We start from the raw sequence: 13658 nt of genomic DNA, 5'->3' as shown, positions 1-13658 counted from the left end.
GCCCCCCTCGCCCCCCTCGCCGCCCATCCTCCCATCCCGTGCTGCAAGGAGTGCCCGCCGGGCGTCGCAGACCAAGTGTCGTGGATGTGACGCGGCCGCAAACGTGTGATTCGCTGCATTGTGAGCCTCGAGCGGTGGATATTCCCCTTTTATTTCATTCAAAGTTAACTTTAAGTTGCTTGTTGGCGCAAACGACAGCAGCAGCAGCAGCGAGCGCGTAGCAGACGGCTCGGTGGTATGAGAAATTAAAAAGTGTCACCGTGATGTTCTCATACTAACGCGAAAAAGTTTGGCCCACCTGATTGAACCGACTGATATTGTTGTGAGGATTAGTACTCCCAAATCGCAAGCCCGTAACTGATTCGTGATTTTTGCGGGGAGTGAATTGAAGTTTGGGGTGATGGTCTACGGTTTTAACTTGCCAGCAACGTGCAATTTATCATTTGCAAATTATTCATTGGGCGGTTCAGTTGGTACTGTTATTTTCAGTTAGTCTGATGGTCCCTTGCATTTTTCAGTTCATCTCAGATCTTCATGAAGTTTGGGTTCGGGGGGTCCAGTGATACATTGGCTGGATGTTAGCAGGATTAAAATGCTGGTTAAGAACGATGTTCTTTCTGAATTTAGAAATGTACGCAGCTACGAGCGCGTGGACCTGCTCTGTAGCTTGTTAGATTTGTGTCTTCCGTACGAATTACGGTTCCTGGGCACATGCCTCGAGTTTCTCGGTAAACGTGATTTCTACGAGCTGAGAGAGGACGAACGGGATGCCAATAATGTAAACCATCTCGCGTCATATCAGTCCCTCATGGATGAAAACACCCGAAGAAAGCTGGTCCTCTATGCATCTCTACTCAAGTCCTGCAACACCGATGCTGCCAATTGCCTCAGCGACACACTAACGGCCCTCTGCCCTGCAGCCGTTAGTCAGACCTGTCGATCTGAACCAGAGAATGCGGAAAAAGTCTTGGATGAACTTTTATTGTTGTATACAATTGCTGTGAAGCACCCAGCATTCAATGTGCACCAAAAGACAGAATTTGCAGAGCACCTCTCTCGCCTCAAAGAGGAGGACCAAAAACTGTCGCTCATTCTTCATTCAAACAAAAATGAAGTCAACAAAGCTGCAAGGGTAAGTTGTTATTTTGTTTTACAATTTTAGTTATAGGATATAGTTGTTAGAAATTAGTTTGTCAACCAATGTAAACTGCTATTATCTGAAGTACTTCAACCATCAATATCAATACTATTGCTGTATGAATTGTTTCGTAATCAGTGTTTTGTTTACAGCTGTCCAAGTCGCCAAATTCCATTCCTGAAACTCCTTGTAAACTCAAGGAGAACTCTACAAACTCGGTGGAAATCCAAGATAGTTCTAGTCAAATATCAGTCATGTCTCATCCTAATCAACTAACTTGCCATGTACTATCGGGGTCGGTGTACACCAGTGCCGTGCTCCCCTCTCCACTTCATCAGGCTACATGTATGAATTCTGCTCATGTTATGGTCTCATCAGTCTCTTCACCTGTGGGCCAGTCTCATGCTGAAGGCCACTCACCAGATCCTGCCTCGAGATTAGGTAGTGATGCTGGTCCTATGACTTGGCCTGGCATGGTGATGCCTCTCACTCCATCAACTAGTCACTGCATGATGTCATCTTCGGGTAAGGAATCGCCATATGCAATGTCAGTTTTTATATTTCCTGCAAGTTGTCCAACAAAGCTAATGGCAATCTCTCTTCTACTTCCAGGTGAAATGGGTCTGCCTAACGGCCCTCTTGGTCGTCCCAGCATGATGCAGCCAATGATGTGTGTGCCTTCTGAATCTATTCCAGTGGGTTACCCTGGCCCTTCTCACTTTGGAATGATGGTCCCGATTGTTGGACATATTCCAGGTCCTCCTGTAGGTCCCGCACCAGTCACTCATGCACCTGTCATCAAACCAGTTACTTCAACTGCTCATCATTTACATTTGACCAGCTCCATCTCCTCCCCTCAAGCGCTTCCCATTGCATGTTCCTCGTATAGTATTCCTAGTCCTGCAACAGTTGTGTCTACATCTAGTGCCTTTGGAAACCAAGTTTCTATTCCCAAAGATATTTGTAATAAAGTTGATGAAGATGAAAGGAGGAGCAGCAGGCCATCATCTCCTCTCCCTGCAAGAGTTGAAACACCACCACCTTCATCAAAGGTGCAGGTTTGTTTTTAAACCAAAGTACACCAGATCTGTTATTTCAGTGACCTTACTCTCTTATTTCCTCTCAGGTTTCTCACTCAAGTAGTGGTTCTCATCCACTTGATCAAGAGTCAGCTCATAGTGCACCGAACCCATTGCAGGTTCCAATTCAAACTCCACAGTCCTTCCAAATTTCTCCCAATATCTATATGGGTACAGATGCTTTACCACCTGTACCTCAAGGGTCCATTACTAAAGCAAGTTCAGCTGCTTCAAGTCAGTTGCAGCAATTCCCTAGTCAAGTTGCAGCTACTGGCAGTCCCCATGTACATGTGACAGCTAAACCTCCGGGTCAGTGGTTTGCCCCAGGTGATAACTTAAAAGAAGTAATTGTTCGTGAAATGCCAAAATACAAGGCCAATTTACAAGATCTCTCTCCAGATGAGGTAAATCAGCTACTTTCATAATTGTCTCAATTTGTCTAGCATTTATTTTTGTTAAATTGATGGTTTAATTATTATTTTAATCCCTTGTTACATAAAAGCTTCTTCATATGGGTGACGATCACCTTAAAGAAATAGGCTTACCGTTAAGTGCCATTCAGCAACTTAGATCTATCATGAACAAACTTCACTCAACCAATGGCATAAATTGTACTAACAGAAGTGATGGGATATTCCATAATGAGGTTAGAATTTTCCTTCTTTCAAAAAATTATTTTCATCTGTGTATTTCTTATTACTAAAATTCTTTCTTCTCCTCTTTAGAGCTCAGCTCCTAGAAGGAGGCACTATTATGGGTCAGATAATAAAGTAGTTTTACCTAATAGTCAGGGCCCTCCACCTGGCACTGTAAGTTATGGGTATGTGGTGCCATCATACCCTGTTAGTAATGGTGGAGCATTTCATAAAGGCAACAAGCGGAATCAACACCTTCAGTTGACAAATCAAGTACGAGCTCTTCAGCTGGAGGATGACAGTCGCAGGCCATGCTCCAACAGCAGCAGCACCTCTGACTGTTCCAGTGGAAGTCACTCTCCTCCAGAAACACCATCACTCCCACTCATTTCAGAAGTTCCAAATTTTGACAGAGGTAAGATGAAATCAAATTTTTTTCCTTCAGCAGTTTTGAGAATGCTTTTTCTATCTTGACTGATATATTTAATGTTAAAATATGTTCCTCCCTTAGGTTACTCTGGAAAGGATTCTGGAGCTGAATCATGGAACTCCACAGCCAGTGAAGATAAAATGAGGGAAGATAGGTTACATGAAAGAGAGCATATAATGGAAGATAGATCACAAGGTTCAAACTTTCAGCCTCCTGGAATACAACGTAACTCTGTTAACAGGTGGGATTATCAATGAAAGCAATTCTGGTAGATTGTTGCGTATCTTTCATTTCCACTTACATTTTACTCTTTTCTGCAGGAGTCGAGGCCTGAACCTTAGTAAAGCACCGCCAGGTATTCCAACAATACCTCGTGGTCGGGGCCACCCTTTGGTAGATAAAAGTCGCCGCGATCCTGTCAGTCCAATGAATGGTGTTCCATCAGACATGAACAACCCACCGCCTTATGCCATGTCAGCTGCTTCAGGCATACCTAGTAATGTCCCATATCATGCCCCGCCAGTATCGACATACCTTCCACACTCCCCTTTTACCACAATGCATGCTTTTCATAGATTTCAATCTGGAAGCTTTCTCCCTGCAGGTGCCACCTACCCGTTTCCTCCTAATGGAGAGATGTGGGGCCCCTTCCCTCAGCCGCCCCAACCAACCCCCCAATACTTAACAACCCCAATAGTTGCTTTCTCCCCTGCACATCCTCCCCCCAAACTGTCATGCTACAACTGTGGACGGCAGGGACACCAGGGCTCTGATTGCAAAGATTCAACTTTTGAAGAAATTACTCAACAAGGTTTGTACCTCCCAAATTGTTTTGTTTACTACCTGTTTGAGTCTTGTTCTATGGTAAATCATAAACTAATCTGTAACTTTTCTGTACAACAGGTCAGTATCATTTAGACTACAAGCCTGGGGACTGTCGAGAGACTGAAAAATGACCTCAAATGTACACTTAAGAGGGCTTAAAGCCCAACGATCACTGCCGTTCCTTTAGTCAAACCCAAAGCTCCCAACTGGTTGCTCCGTCCAGGTCATTAAGGATGGCAGCAAGTACAGGGCCAGTGAATACAAGAACTCCTTCGCTCATAATTTTTTTATTTTCATGGTTTCATTCATTTTTCATGATTAAAATGTGACCTAATTTAAACCATCAATTATCACTGTTTCGCAAAGAGTAATGGTTTTAGATATATCAAATTCGTTTGACTCAGTGGATTTAACATATTTTAATTTGTACATGTGAATATCACATAACTTTTACTGTTCAGTATAAATGAAATTATATTTATTGAGATACTGAATAATGAAATATTTTCATTATGTTGAGAATTTATAGTTTGATGCCATTTTTTTTTAATTCTATGAATCTAGCCATGCTGGTCCTGCGCTGGCATCTTACAAGTTGTTGTTACTGTTACCTTTATTGCAATAGATTGACACAGCCATGACTAGAAGGTTTCTGTGTGTCTGGTCTGTAGCATTAGATAATTTAAGTATGTTGTACATCTGTATGTTTGTGTATCTGACTAAAAGGATGCCTGAACTGTTGTATATGTAAGTTTCAATATATGTTTGTGTTATCTTAAAACCCCCCAAAAAACTTAATCTTTTATCAGCCAGCCTCATGTTATGGTCCAGTTTGGTCAAGTCTTAAATGTCATTCTGCATTTGGCGTGTAATAATCATTCAGTACAGAACACGCCATCTCGCAAATAACGAGGTCTTCCAGTACTGGGTTAATGAGACCACATTTTCTGAATGGGTGAATTAAAAATATATCTAGGTGTTTGCTTTGCCTTGCAGAGGGGTCTCAAAATCTATGATACTCAGTTAAGTGCAAGGGCTATAATGGAGCTTGTTGATTCTAATTTGAGGTGATTCATTTGAGTCTTCTTGAATACCACGGAAAATATTGTTGCTATTGCAATATTTATATCAACTATTGTGATTCATTAAGACTTGCATATGATGTATGCACGTCGGTAGCCTCTGCTTGTCTGTGTTAAACTGTCTTGATCAATATATTTACATTTTATAGAATCCAAGAGCTAAGTCAAAATGCCCTTTTATCTCATCAAACATGCATTGATGACGTTTGGCAGAATTAAATTAAGTGGTACTTGTCATGGATAAAATCATCTTCCATCACACTGTGATTCAGAATCTAAGGTTTAAAGCTTTGTTTTGTTACTCAAAGCTAGTTTGAAGTAAAAAAAAAAAAAATATTTTAAAACTTTTTTCTATTTAGAAAGAAAGTTATGTTGACATATGGATCTATGGAAAATTTGTTGCGTATACCCCAAGTGATTAATTTTAATTTGTCAACATTGGTTAAAATTACAGCTAAATTGATACTGTGGTATTAACTTTGAACAGCCAGCAATTTTTGAATTAAAATTATAAAAATCATGTACTATGATTATTTTTTTCTGCGCATGTGTGATTATTTAGACATATTTAGAAATACTGATTCCCATCTAAATTAAGATACAATTTATTTATACATCACATAATGAATATGACTGCACTAAAAAAATCATTACATACTGTAAAGGCCCTGACACAGGAAACAACATGATTCAATGTGAAAACACTGTTATAACTTAATGGTCAAATCCAGGGTGTTGCAGTTGCACGTAAGATCAGCAAATGGGGATGGATCTATGTTCAGAAGAATTCATTCTCACTAAAGTCTCACTGACAAACACAGTTAAGAAAGAACACTAGCACATTTTTTGATCCAGTGCTTTCTCTAATACAGGCTTAAGATTCATCCCAGTTGGTGAGGATTTTATTGGAAATGGGCAAAGGCCCCCTCGGCAGTGTCTTTTCTTTGTCTTGGGATTAAAGTTTGTCTCGGGTAAAGGATGAAACCAGAGAAGAGTTTGCTTGACCACAGCCAACTTATGGAACAAACTCTGGGGAGTCACATTTTTTTGAACTCTTGGATCCGGCTCTCTTAGAGCCGGTAAGCCATTCTCATTTAATAAGTCCCAGTTTCTTTGCTTCTATTTCATAAATGAGAAGACGCCACATTTTCACAACAAATACTTCTGCTTCTTCGTCAAGGACCTAAACATCGAAAATATTTTTAGTTAAAAACTGCAGTTAGCTGAACAGTCAGCACATTAATGTTTCAGAATGGTTAATGGTGGCACAAAACTTACCATTTGCACATCATCAAGAATACCCTGAGGTGCACTCCCAGCCATTACTTTTGAGCAAATGAAATCGACTAAAGTTGGTTCAGGTTCACCTATGTATTCAATAATCTTTTTGTTAATCCAGGGTCTTATTCTTTTTTCCATTAATGTCTGAAAAAGAAACAACATGTTGAAATGCACAAGTAAACACTAGCATAAAATAAATTCCAGAAATTAATACACACATTATCAACAGCTGACCAGTCAAGCTCATATTGAAACAGAGCTTGCTTGTCTGTTGGAATTTTATCAATGAGAGACTTGATGTGTTTCCTCTTTTCCTCTTGAATCTTGTTAATCTCATCTTTCTTCTCCTTTTCTTTGTCTTTTTCATCTTTTTTATCAACCTTCTTCTTTTCATCACCATAATCTACAAACATAGATGAACAAAACAAGTTAGAGGGAAATTTAGACAAAATTAGGAAAGGCCAACCAAGGACGATGTGAAATTGTTTGATTTACCAAGAGGAATGAGCTTCCTTTTCTTTGCAGAGCCTAAACTGCTATCTTCATCGTCATCTGTATTGAAAGCTTCTTTAACACCCATTTTTTTCTTTTCTTTTTTCTTTAAATCAATCTTAGCTGGAGAGATCCAATGAGCTGGAAACACGAAAGTAGTGATGATATAGATAAATGAACAGTATACAGTAGCAAATAATGACGTAAATTAATCAAATTAACAATTTAATACCTGAGGCTCCATTACTAGGTGGGGGGCAAAATGCCACATCATCTTCTTCGGGAGGCCCATCGTCATAGTGATGATCATCATCATCTGGCGAGCTTGGGGCAGGACTAGCAGGTCCAGAACCTGATGATACTTGTCGCTGATGGTGGTGGTGGTGATGATGTTTATGGCGATGGTGGTGGTGGTGATGACCATCGTCACCATGAGACTTCGTGTCAGAATGATCACTTCCCCTTCGCCTTTCATGGTCACTAGAGATGTGTTCAGAGGAGTCTCTCATCATGCGCTCATGTTCTCTCTCCTGTCTCTCCAATTCCTTTTCTCTTTCCTTGGCAGCCCTTTCCATTTCACGCTCCATTTCTCTTTGTTTCTCTCTTTCTTTTTCTTTCTCTCGTTGCTTAAGGTTCTCCAAATTTACATCAATTATAATCTTAGGCTTATATTGATCTTCATGTTCCCTCCGTAGCTGAAAAAAAATAATTAGATCATACAAACTCAAGCTGAAATTGAAATTAACAGAACACCACCAGAAAGTACTGGAATTCTAGTTGTTGTCTACTTCCTACCAACAGAACAGCACAACAATGGGACAGTTCAGTGGCTGCCAACAATGAGTTAACCATAGAAAGTCAGGGATAAGCTTACCCTTTCAAACTCAGCATTAGGATCAGCATGCTCCTCAGAAAATATCTTGGTTTTTAATTCTTCAAGCTCGTCCTTTTCTTTCTGTCTATCTCTGGTGTCTGCCTCAATTTCTTTCTGGCGCTCGGCTAGTTTTTTCTGCAGCTCTCTGCCTCTGCATCAATTAATTTCACAAACCATTTAGCAAAGTTCAAGATGTTGACATGACTACACAGCTGGCAGAGGAAAGAAGGAGAAATTAAACCTACTTGTAGTACTTGATGTCATCCCTCTCGTCGTCGTAATCCTCGAGAAATTCCTTGAGCTTCTTGGCCTCCTTTTCCCGCTCCTCCTCCTTGAGGCGCTCCTTGTCTCGCTCCTTGTCCAGGTCCTTGATCTTCCTCCGCTCCCGCGTCTCCCAGCTGCGCAGCCTCTCCTGGTACTGCGCCTCCTTCTCGCGCGCCTTCCTCTCCAGCTTCTTCTTGTCTTTGGCCTCGTCCTCCTCCTCGCGGGCGCGCTCCGGCCGCCGCGGCTCCTCGCGCTCCCGCTCCCGCTCGCGCTCCCGGTCGCGATCCCGGTCCCTCACCTCGCGCTCCCGTTCTCGCTCCCGCTCCCGCTCCCGCTCCCGCTCCCGTTCCCGCTCGCGCTCCCTCTCGCGCTCGCGTTCCCGTTCCTTTTCGCGCTCCCGCTCCCGCTCCCTCTCTCGCTCCCTCTCCCTCTCGTGGGACCTGCAAGAAATAAAATCAAGATTACTATGCCAGTTGCGTCAAAGAGGAACTACACTTTGAAAAATTTGTGCCCCCCCCCCCCCCGCGCAAAAAAAATCAAGAAGAGTCAAGAACAACGTCAAGGGAAAATACAACAGAAAAATCAGGGAACGCTTGAATTTATAGTGGAGTCTACCCCTCAAGTGCGAATGACGCGCTCTTACCTGGAGCGAGACCGGCGGCGTTCCCTCGCCTTAATGCTGGTCTTGCTGGAGTACGTGCTCTCGATGGACTGGCTCCGCGTGCCCCGGGTGCCCTCGCGCGACGCCGACCTTGAGCGGTTGGAGCGAACGTCCTGGGGCGACCGAGAGAACCTCAGCCTGACGGGCGAGACGGAGCTCTTCTTGTCCTCCTTGCGGTCCCTCTCCCGCTCCCTGTCGCGCTCTCTCTCGCGCTCCCGCTCGCGCTCGCGCTCCTTCTCTCTGTCGGCGCGCTCCTTCTCCCGCTCGGCGCGCTCCTTGTCTCTGTCGGCGCGGTCCGCCCTATCCTTCTCGCGCTCCTGGGCTCGGTCCAGCTCTCTTTCGCGGATCTTCTCCTCGTACTCTTTTCGCTTGCGATCCTGCTCCATGAGTTTCTCCTCCTCTTGCTTCTCGGCGTTGCATGAAAAATGGGAAAATGTGGTAAATTAGCAATCAAGAAACTAGGTAGTGTCGGCAGTCATTTTCTTCGATTTCGTTTATAATGAGCTAATAGGAACTCAAAAATCAATAAATATATGTATATCAGATGAATTGGTTCTGAATCCATAATTAGCTCAGATTAGACTGCCATAATACGACTTCGACCAAAATATTTTAATCCCTTACAGTTAATTGTTAAGCCTCTGAATCACTTAAGATTTTCTGTCCTGTCTGCATGATAAAAAAAAATTATCATTACATATCGCTAGACAGGTGAGATTTGTTCAATTCTATACAAACTAAATCAACTGTTTAATGGCGATTTGTCATTCACTCATTGATTCATTCATTCTTTCAACAAATTTGGTACTTTATAGGTATAGCTAAATTTTTTAAAACATAACAAACATACAAATTTTATTTTACTGTTACCAAAAATTAAGATAGCAACAAGAAAAAGAAAAAAAAATATGTTGAAAAAAGAAAACAAGAAAAAACCATTTTCAAGTACAGATCATCAGAACGATACCAAACAGATGGAAACTGCACGTGAAGGAGGTCAGATGAGATCAGCCAAGAACAGATTGCTGCTTTCCACCTGTTACCTTCAAAACACACCACGGGGTGATCATGGAAGAGCTAGGCCATGCAAGAGAAGCTATATTAACTAGAGACATGATAACCTGGTTTACCTTCACTCCAGTACATAAGTTTATGGCTAAGAGGCTCATGTCATAAATATGTTCTGCACCATAACAAGACATAAAACTAATAATTTGGCAAGTCACATAATTTAACCAGATATTGATTAGATTTAAATTTTAGATGACATTTTAGGTTTCTTATTTGCGTGTCTTTCTGCAGTTCTTCATATTAATGTAGCAGTGTCATTGTGAATTATCTGTCATACAGGTTACTTCAAATAAGAAAAAAAAAAGAAAGAAAAAGAGTTGACAAGAATTCACATATAATACTTGTTTGTCGATATACAATCTCATTCATCAAATCAATGTTTCTCTTTTAACAAGATTTGGAAAAGAAACTGATTATTATAGTAGCTTAAAAAGACTGGTGGGATGGGAGGCTAAATTGTGTGAGAAGATCAGGACTGAAGGGGATCACAAAACATATTTTTTAAAAAATATTGTAGACTGAGCTGACTTTTAAATATAAACGAAGAGTGTTGTGATAGAAATATCTCACAAAAAATTATTTTTGTTAAATGTTGGAGTATAGTACAACTCAAGACAACTTGAAAACATGAGAAAAAAGTAGTCAGATCCTGACAGTCCAGACCATAGAAGAAAGGTCAAGAGCAAATAGGTAACAGTTTCCAACTGATGATCAAGCTACTCACCCATCCTGACACAAAACAATAGCGAGCTGCGCGGTGATCCTTCAGCAACCCAAACAATATGCGTCTCCCTATAGTTTTAAGGAATATCCAAGTGTCACCAGAGTCACAGTACTACAATGCTATGTATTCAATCCGGCTCATTGAATTCAATCCCTACTAACTCAACCAACAATTAGATATAAAATTGAAACTAATAATAGCTCCCTTCATTAATAAAGAGATAAAAGAAAGAAATGACGAAGAAAGTAATGGGAAGACTGAAACAAACTGTCCCTTGCTACTAAAATTATTTCAATGTGTGGAAGAATTTAAATTAATGATAAAAACTTGACTTACCTTCATTGTTTCTCTGAACTTCCCAATTTCTCTGGTAATTAAGTCCCTTTTTCCTTCCTCAATGTCAGCATCATCTAAATTCTGTAAAACAGAAAGGCATCGAAATTACATATGGATTGCCAATACTGCTCAAAAACGAAGGAACATTTTCACAACCTAGCAGGTTGGTCCTTCTACAGCTTCTTTGTTTTAACAGCAACTAACCAATGAAATATCACCATCTTCTCCAGCACCATCTCTACTTAGTTTCATTAGCTTCTCTTGAGTCCTGGAAATTTTTGAATCTTTCCCTGCAGCAAAATTGCTCCATTATGTCATGTTTTCAAGACAGACAGATGATGTTTTGTTTGAAAAGTAAAGACTTACTTGAGCGATCCTTAGATCCATGAGAGGCATTGTTTAGGTCAGGCTCAAATTCATGCATGATAGTTCTGATACGCTCCATGGCTTGCCTGTCGGCCTGACGCATCTCCTCACTTAAATAGTCATCTTCGTCGGCTGCTTCATCTTGTAGAGGAGAGTTAGAACGTTTCTCTCGTTTTTCCGCTACAATTATTCCCAAAGGTAATTATATTTCACAAAGACAAAATATTTGGTTAAATAACTCATCGCCAGATGGAAGAGAATACAAACCTTTGTACTTATCAAGCTCTATTTGTGTTTTAGAATCTACTTTGACAACTAATTTTTTATTGCCAACTTCCATGTCATGAAGAAGGCGAATAGCTCTGAGAGCTGAGTCTGGACCAGCAAATTCACAGAACCCAAAGGCTGCAAAGACACAACAAATTATGATATGGTACAGATACAAATGGTTTTGCAGATATTTCATAAGACTAGAGATAAAAAATGGAATTGTGGCAGATGAATAACAGCTGAAAGGGAGCTTTACCTTGAACTCTTTTCCAAGATTGCACACAAGATGGGCCACATGATGCTAAAATATGCCGTATCATAGCATCTGGAGCTTTTTCAGTTATGTTGCCCACAAAGACAGTTACTGATGGTCCTTCTACAGGTTCAGAATTTCGTTTATTTTGGAAAGAACCTCGCTCAGAACGAGGAGCACTGTTTGTACTTGGAGCTGAGCCAGATGAAGGAGGATTCTGATGGGGTGCACGAGGTGGGTGAAATGGGCGTATAGGGGGTCCTCCCATGGTAGCCATTGGAGGTCCTGCCAACATCTGTTCACACAAAGTACAGGTTATTCACTATGATACTTCTACTCAAGCAAATCAAAGATTGTTGCTATTTTGATATTGAGCTTATGTAGGAGCTGTATCGCATTAAGAGATCACACTAAAAAGCAGAGGATATTACATTGCCTTCAAACTACTTCAATTGAGAAAGATATGACTCACATGGGGCATTGGAACCTGCATAAAGTGGGAAGGAGCACCTGCAGAGAGAAATAGTAGATTTCAAAATTAGCTTAATGTTAACTTTTTCATCTATATTGCAGATATGGGAACTTAAAACAATGATCAGCTTGTCAAAGACATTAGATGACAGAGACTCAGAAATATTCAGTCCATCTCCGACAAAAAAAGACTTTGTGGACACATTTGAACTGTAGCAAACACACTCAATCCTTTGGAAAAGGCTAGTTGAATTTGATATGATCAATATTCCTGGGCATTAAAAATATCACCCCTTTCCAACTATCAACTCACCTCCTAAAGGCACATATGACATTGGCATTGTGCTTGGCATTGGAATGCCGGCGGGGACCAAGGGTGGCCTACCAGGGTACGACATAACCATTCAATAAAATCTGGCAAATAAAATAAAAACAAATTTTTAAACAAAAGACATAATTCAAACCCTAAAATGAAATAGCACTGTAATCTAATAGAGAATTCCTGCATGGGCTGAGGGCTCTGCTAACAAAATAAGATCAAAATCAAACAAATTTTGATCCCAGTGCAACTAGAAATTGCAGACCTTTCAAAAGCCTCCAGTTTTTCCTAATCACACGCTGATAAAAATTAAAGGAGACAGGCTACTGGTATCCATACACCTGAATGACTTAAGATTCTCGGGACGGTTTTGAGGGCAAGGAGACCAATCAAGACAAGCAATCAAAACATTCAGAATCCCAGCGATTTGATCAAGAATCAACATAGCAGTGCAGTAATCAAAACACAAACTACAATGCTGTCAGTATTTACAGGTCTTAAAGCAACTGGAGACATAACCCAACCCTAATCCAAACAAAACATCCGCAGGGTATACAACCAAAATTACCTGGTTCTGATGGAGAAAATAATAATTGACAAGTTTGGAGAACCGGAGGATAGCTCATTAATACGAAACAGGTGAATAAACTTCAAATGGCACGAGAAATTATCAGGAGAAGAGATACGCGCTCGCTTCACTCAAACTGAAACTCAATTTATAACTAGACTCTTCGACTTCAGGAAAGCTGGGAAATTGCTCACAAATTCACGCACATGTCAAAGTAGCTAATTAATTACATGATATTGAGATCGTAAATGTCAACCATCGCGTCATTAAAATAAAATCCCAGTCATATTGACGAAATTTGAGTAAGCACTGAGCTGAGCACAGACGGTTTCAAGATGGTGGCGAGTCGTACGCCGACTCTCAAATATTGACGCCCACAATGAGGCTAGATCTCAATACATGAGAAAGTTTTGCTTACACAAAATTGTTACGGGTTTATCATTCATTGAACCATTGAACTGAAAATCAATGTCACTAACGCGGAGCTGGAGGATGACCTTTGGAGAAAAAATATAACGA

General features: G+C 40.8%; 2 protein-coding genes across 5 annotated transcripts; one reads left to right on the top strand and one right to left on the bottom strand.

Annotated features, from left to right (window-relative positions):
• Positions 1–125: 125 nt before the first annotated feature.
• LOC113210174 (uncharacterized) lies at positions 126–5713 on the top strand. 3 transcript variants are annotated; one of them, XM_052265181.1, is made up of 10 exons: positions 126–397; positions 519–1132; positions 1291–1663; positions 1751–2196; positions 2265–2621; positions 2720–2863; positions 2943–3267; positions 3364–3523; positions 3603–4093; positions 4186–5713. In XM_052265181.1, the coding sequence occupies exons 2-10, from the start codon at positions 593–595 to the stop codon at positions 4236–4238; spliced, it is 2889 nt and encodes a 962-aa protein (XP_052121141.1). In that variant the 5' UTR covers positions 126–397; positions 519–592; the 3' UTR covers positions 4239–5713. The 3 variants fall into 3 exon arrangements, with proteins under 3 accessions (XP_052121141.1, XP_026283822.1, XP_026283823.1); XM_026428037.2 differs by having other exon boundaries at positions 126–1132; XM_026428038.2 differs by having other exon boundaries at positions 131–1132; positions 1751–2190.
• Positions 5714–5778: 65 nt separating this feature from the next.
• LOC113210173 (RNA-binding protein 25) lies at positions 5779–13637 on the bottom strand. 2 transcript variants are annotated; one of them, XM_052265180.1, is made up of 16 exons: positions 13619–13637; positions 12566–12666; positions 12254–12291; positions 11785–12076; positions 11526–11663; positions 11259–11438; positions 11097–11182; positions 10893–10973; positions 8744–9165; positions 8082–8540; positions 7837–7987; positions 7195–7657; positions 6966–7103; positions 6689–6873; positions 6468–6614; positions 5779–6372 (listed from the first exon to the last, which is right to left on the bottom strand). In XM_052265180.1, exons 2-16 carry the CDS (start codon positions 12654–12656, stop codon positions 6280–6282), a joined length of 2964 nt encoding a protein of 987 aa, XP_052121140.1. In that variant the 5' UTR covers positions 12657–12666; positions 13619–13637; the 3' UTR covers positions 5779–6279. The 2 variants fall into 2 exon arrangements, with proteins under 2 accessions (XP_052121140.1, XP_026283821.1); XM_026428036.2 differs by lacking the exon at positions 13619–13637 and adding an exon at positions 13140–13522.
• Positions 13638–13658: the final 21 nt, after the last annotated feature.

Source organism: Frankliniella occidentalis, unplaced genomic scaffold (genome assembly GCF_000697945.3).
Source record: "Frankliniella occidentalis isolate FOCC.00 unplaced genomic scaffold, Focc_3.1 Scaffold24, whole genome shotgun sequence".
Lineage (NCBI taxonomy): Eukaryota > Metazoa > Arthropoda > Insecta > Thysanoptera > Thripidae > Frankliniella > Frankliniella occidentalis.
This window is presented reverse-complemented; position numbering and strand designations above follow the sequence as displayed.

What these genes read in the sequence shown, in the direction of transcription:
- LOC113210174 (XM_052265181.1), top strand. Translation starts at nt 593, where the DNA reads ATGCTGGTTAAGAACGATGTTCTTTCTGAATTTAGAAATGTACGCAGC. An exon ending in AAGTCAACAAAGCTGCAAGG is followed by an intron (nt 1,133 to 1,290) that starts GTAAGTTGTTAT and finishes TTTTGTTTACAG; the next exon opens with CTGTCCAAGTCGCCAAATTC. An exon ending in ATGGGATATTCCATAATGAG is followed by an intron (nt 2,864 to 2,942) that starts GTTAGAATTTTC and finishes TCTCCTCTTTAG; the next exon opens with AGCTCAGCTCCTAGAAGGAG.
- LOC113210173 (XM_052265180.1), bottom strand. Translation starts at nt 12,656, where the DNA reads ATGGTTATGTCGTACCCTGGTAGGCCACCCTTGGTCCCCGCCGGCATT. An exon ending in AGTTCAGAGAAACAATGAAG is followed by an intron (nt 9,166 to 10,892) that starts GTAAGTCAAGTT and finishes AACGCCGAGAAG; the next exon opens with CAAGAGGAGGAGAAACTCAT. An exon ending in AAGGAAGCTCATTCCTCTTG is followed by an intron (nt 6,874 to 6,965) that starts GTAAATCAAACA and finishes CTATGTTTGTAG; the next exon opens with ATTATGGTGATGAAAAGAAG.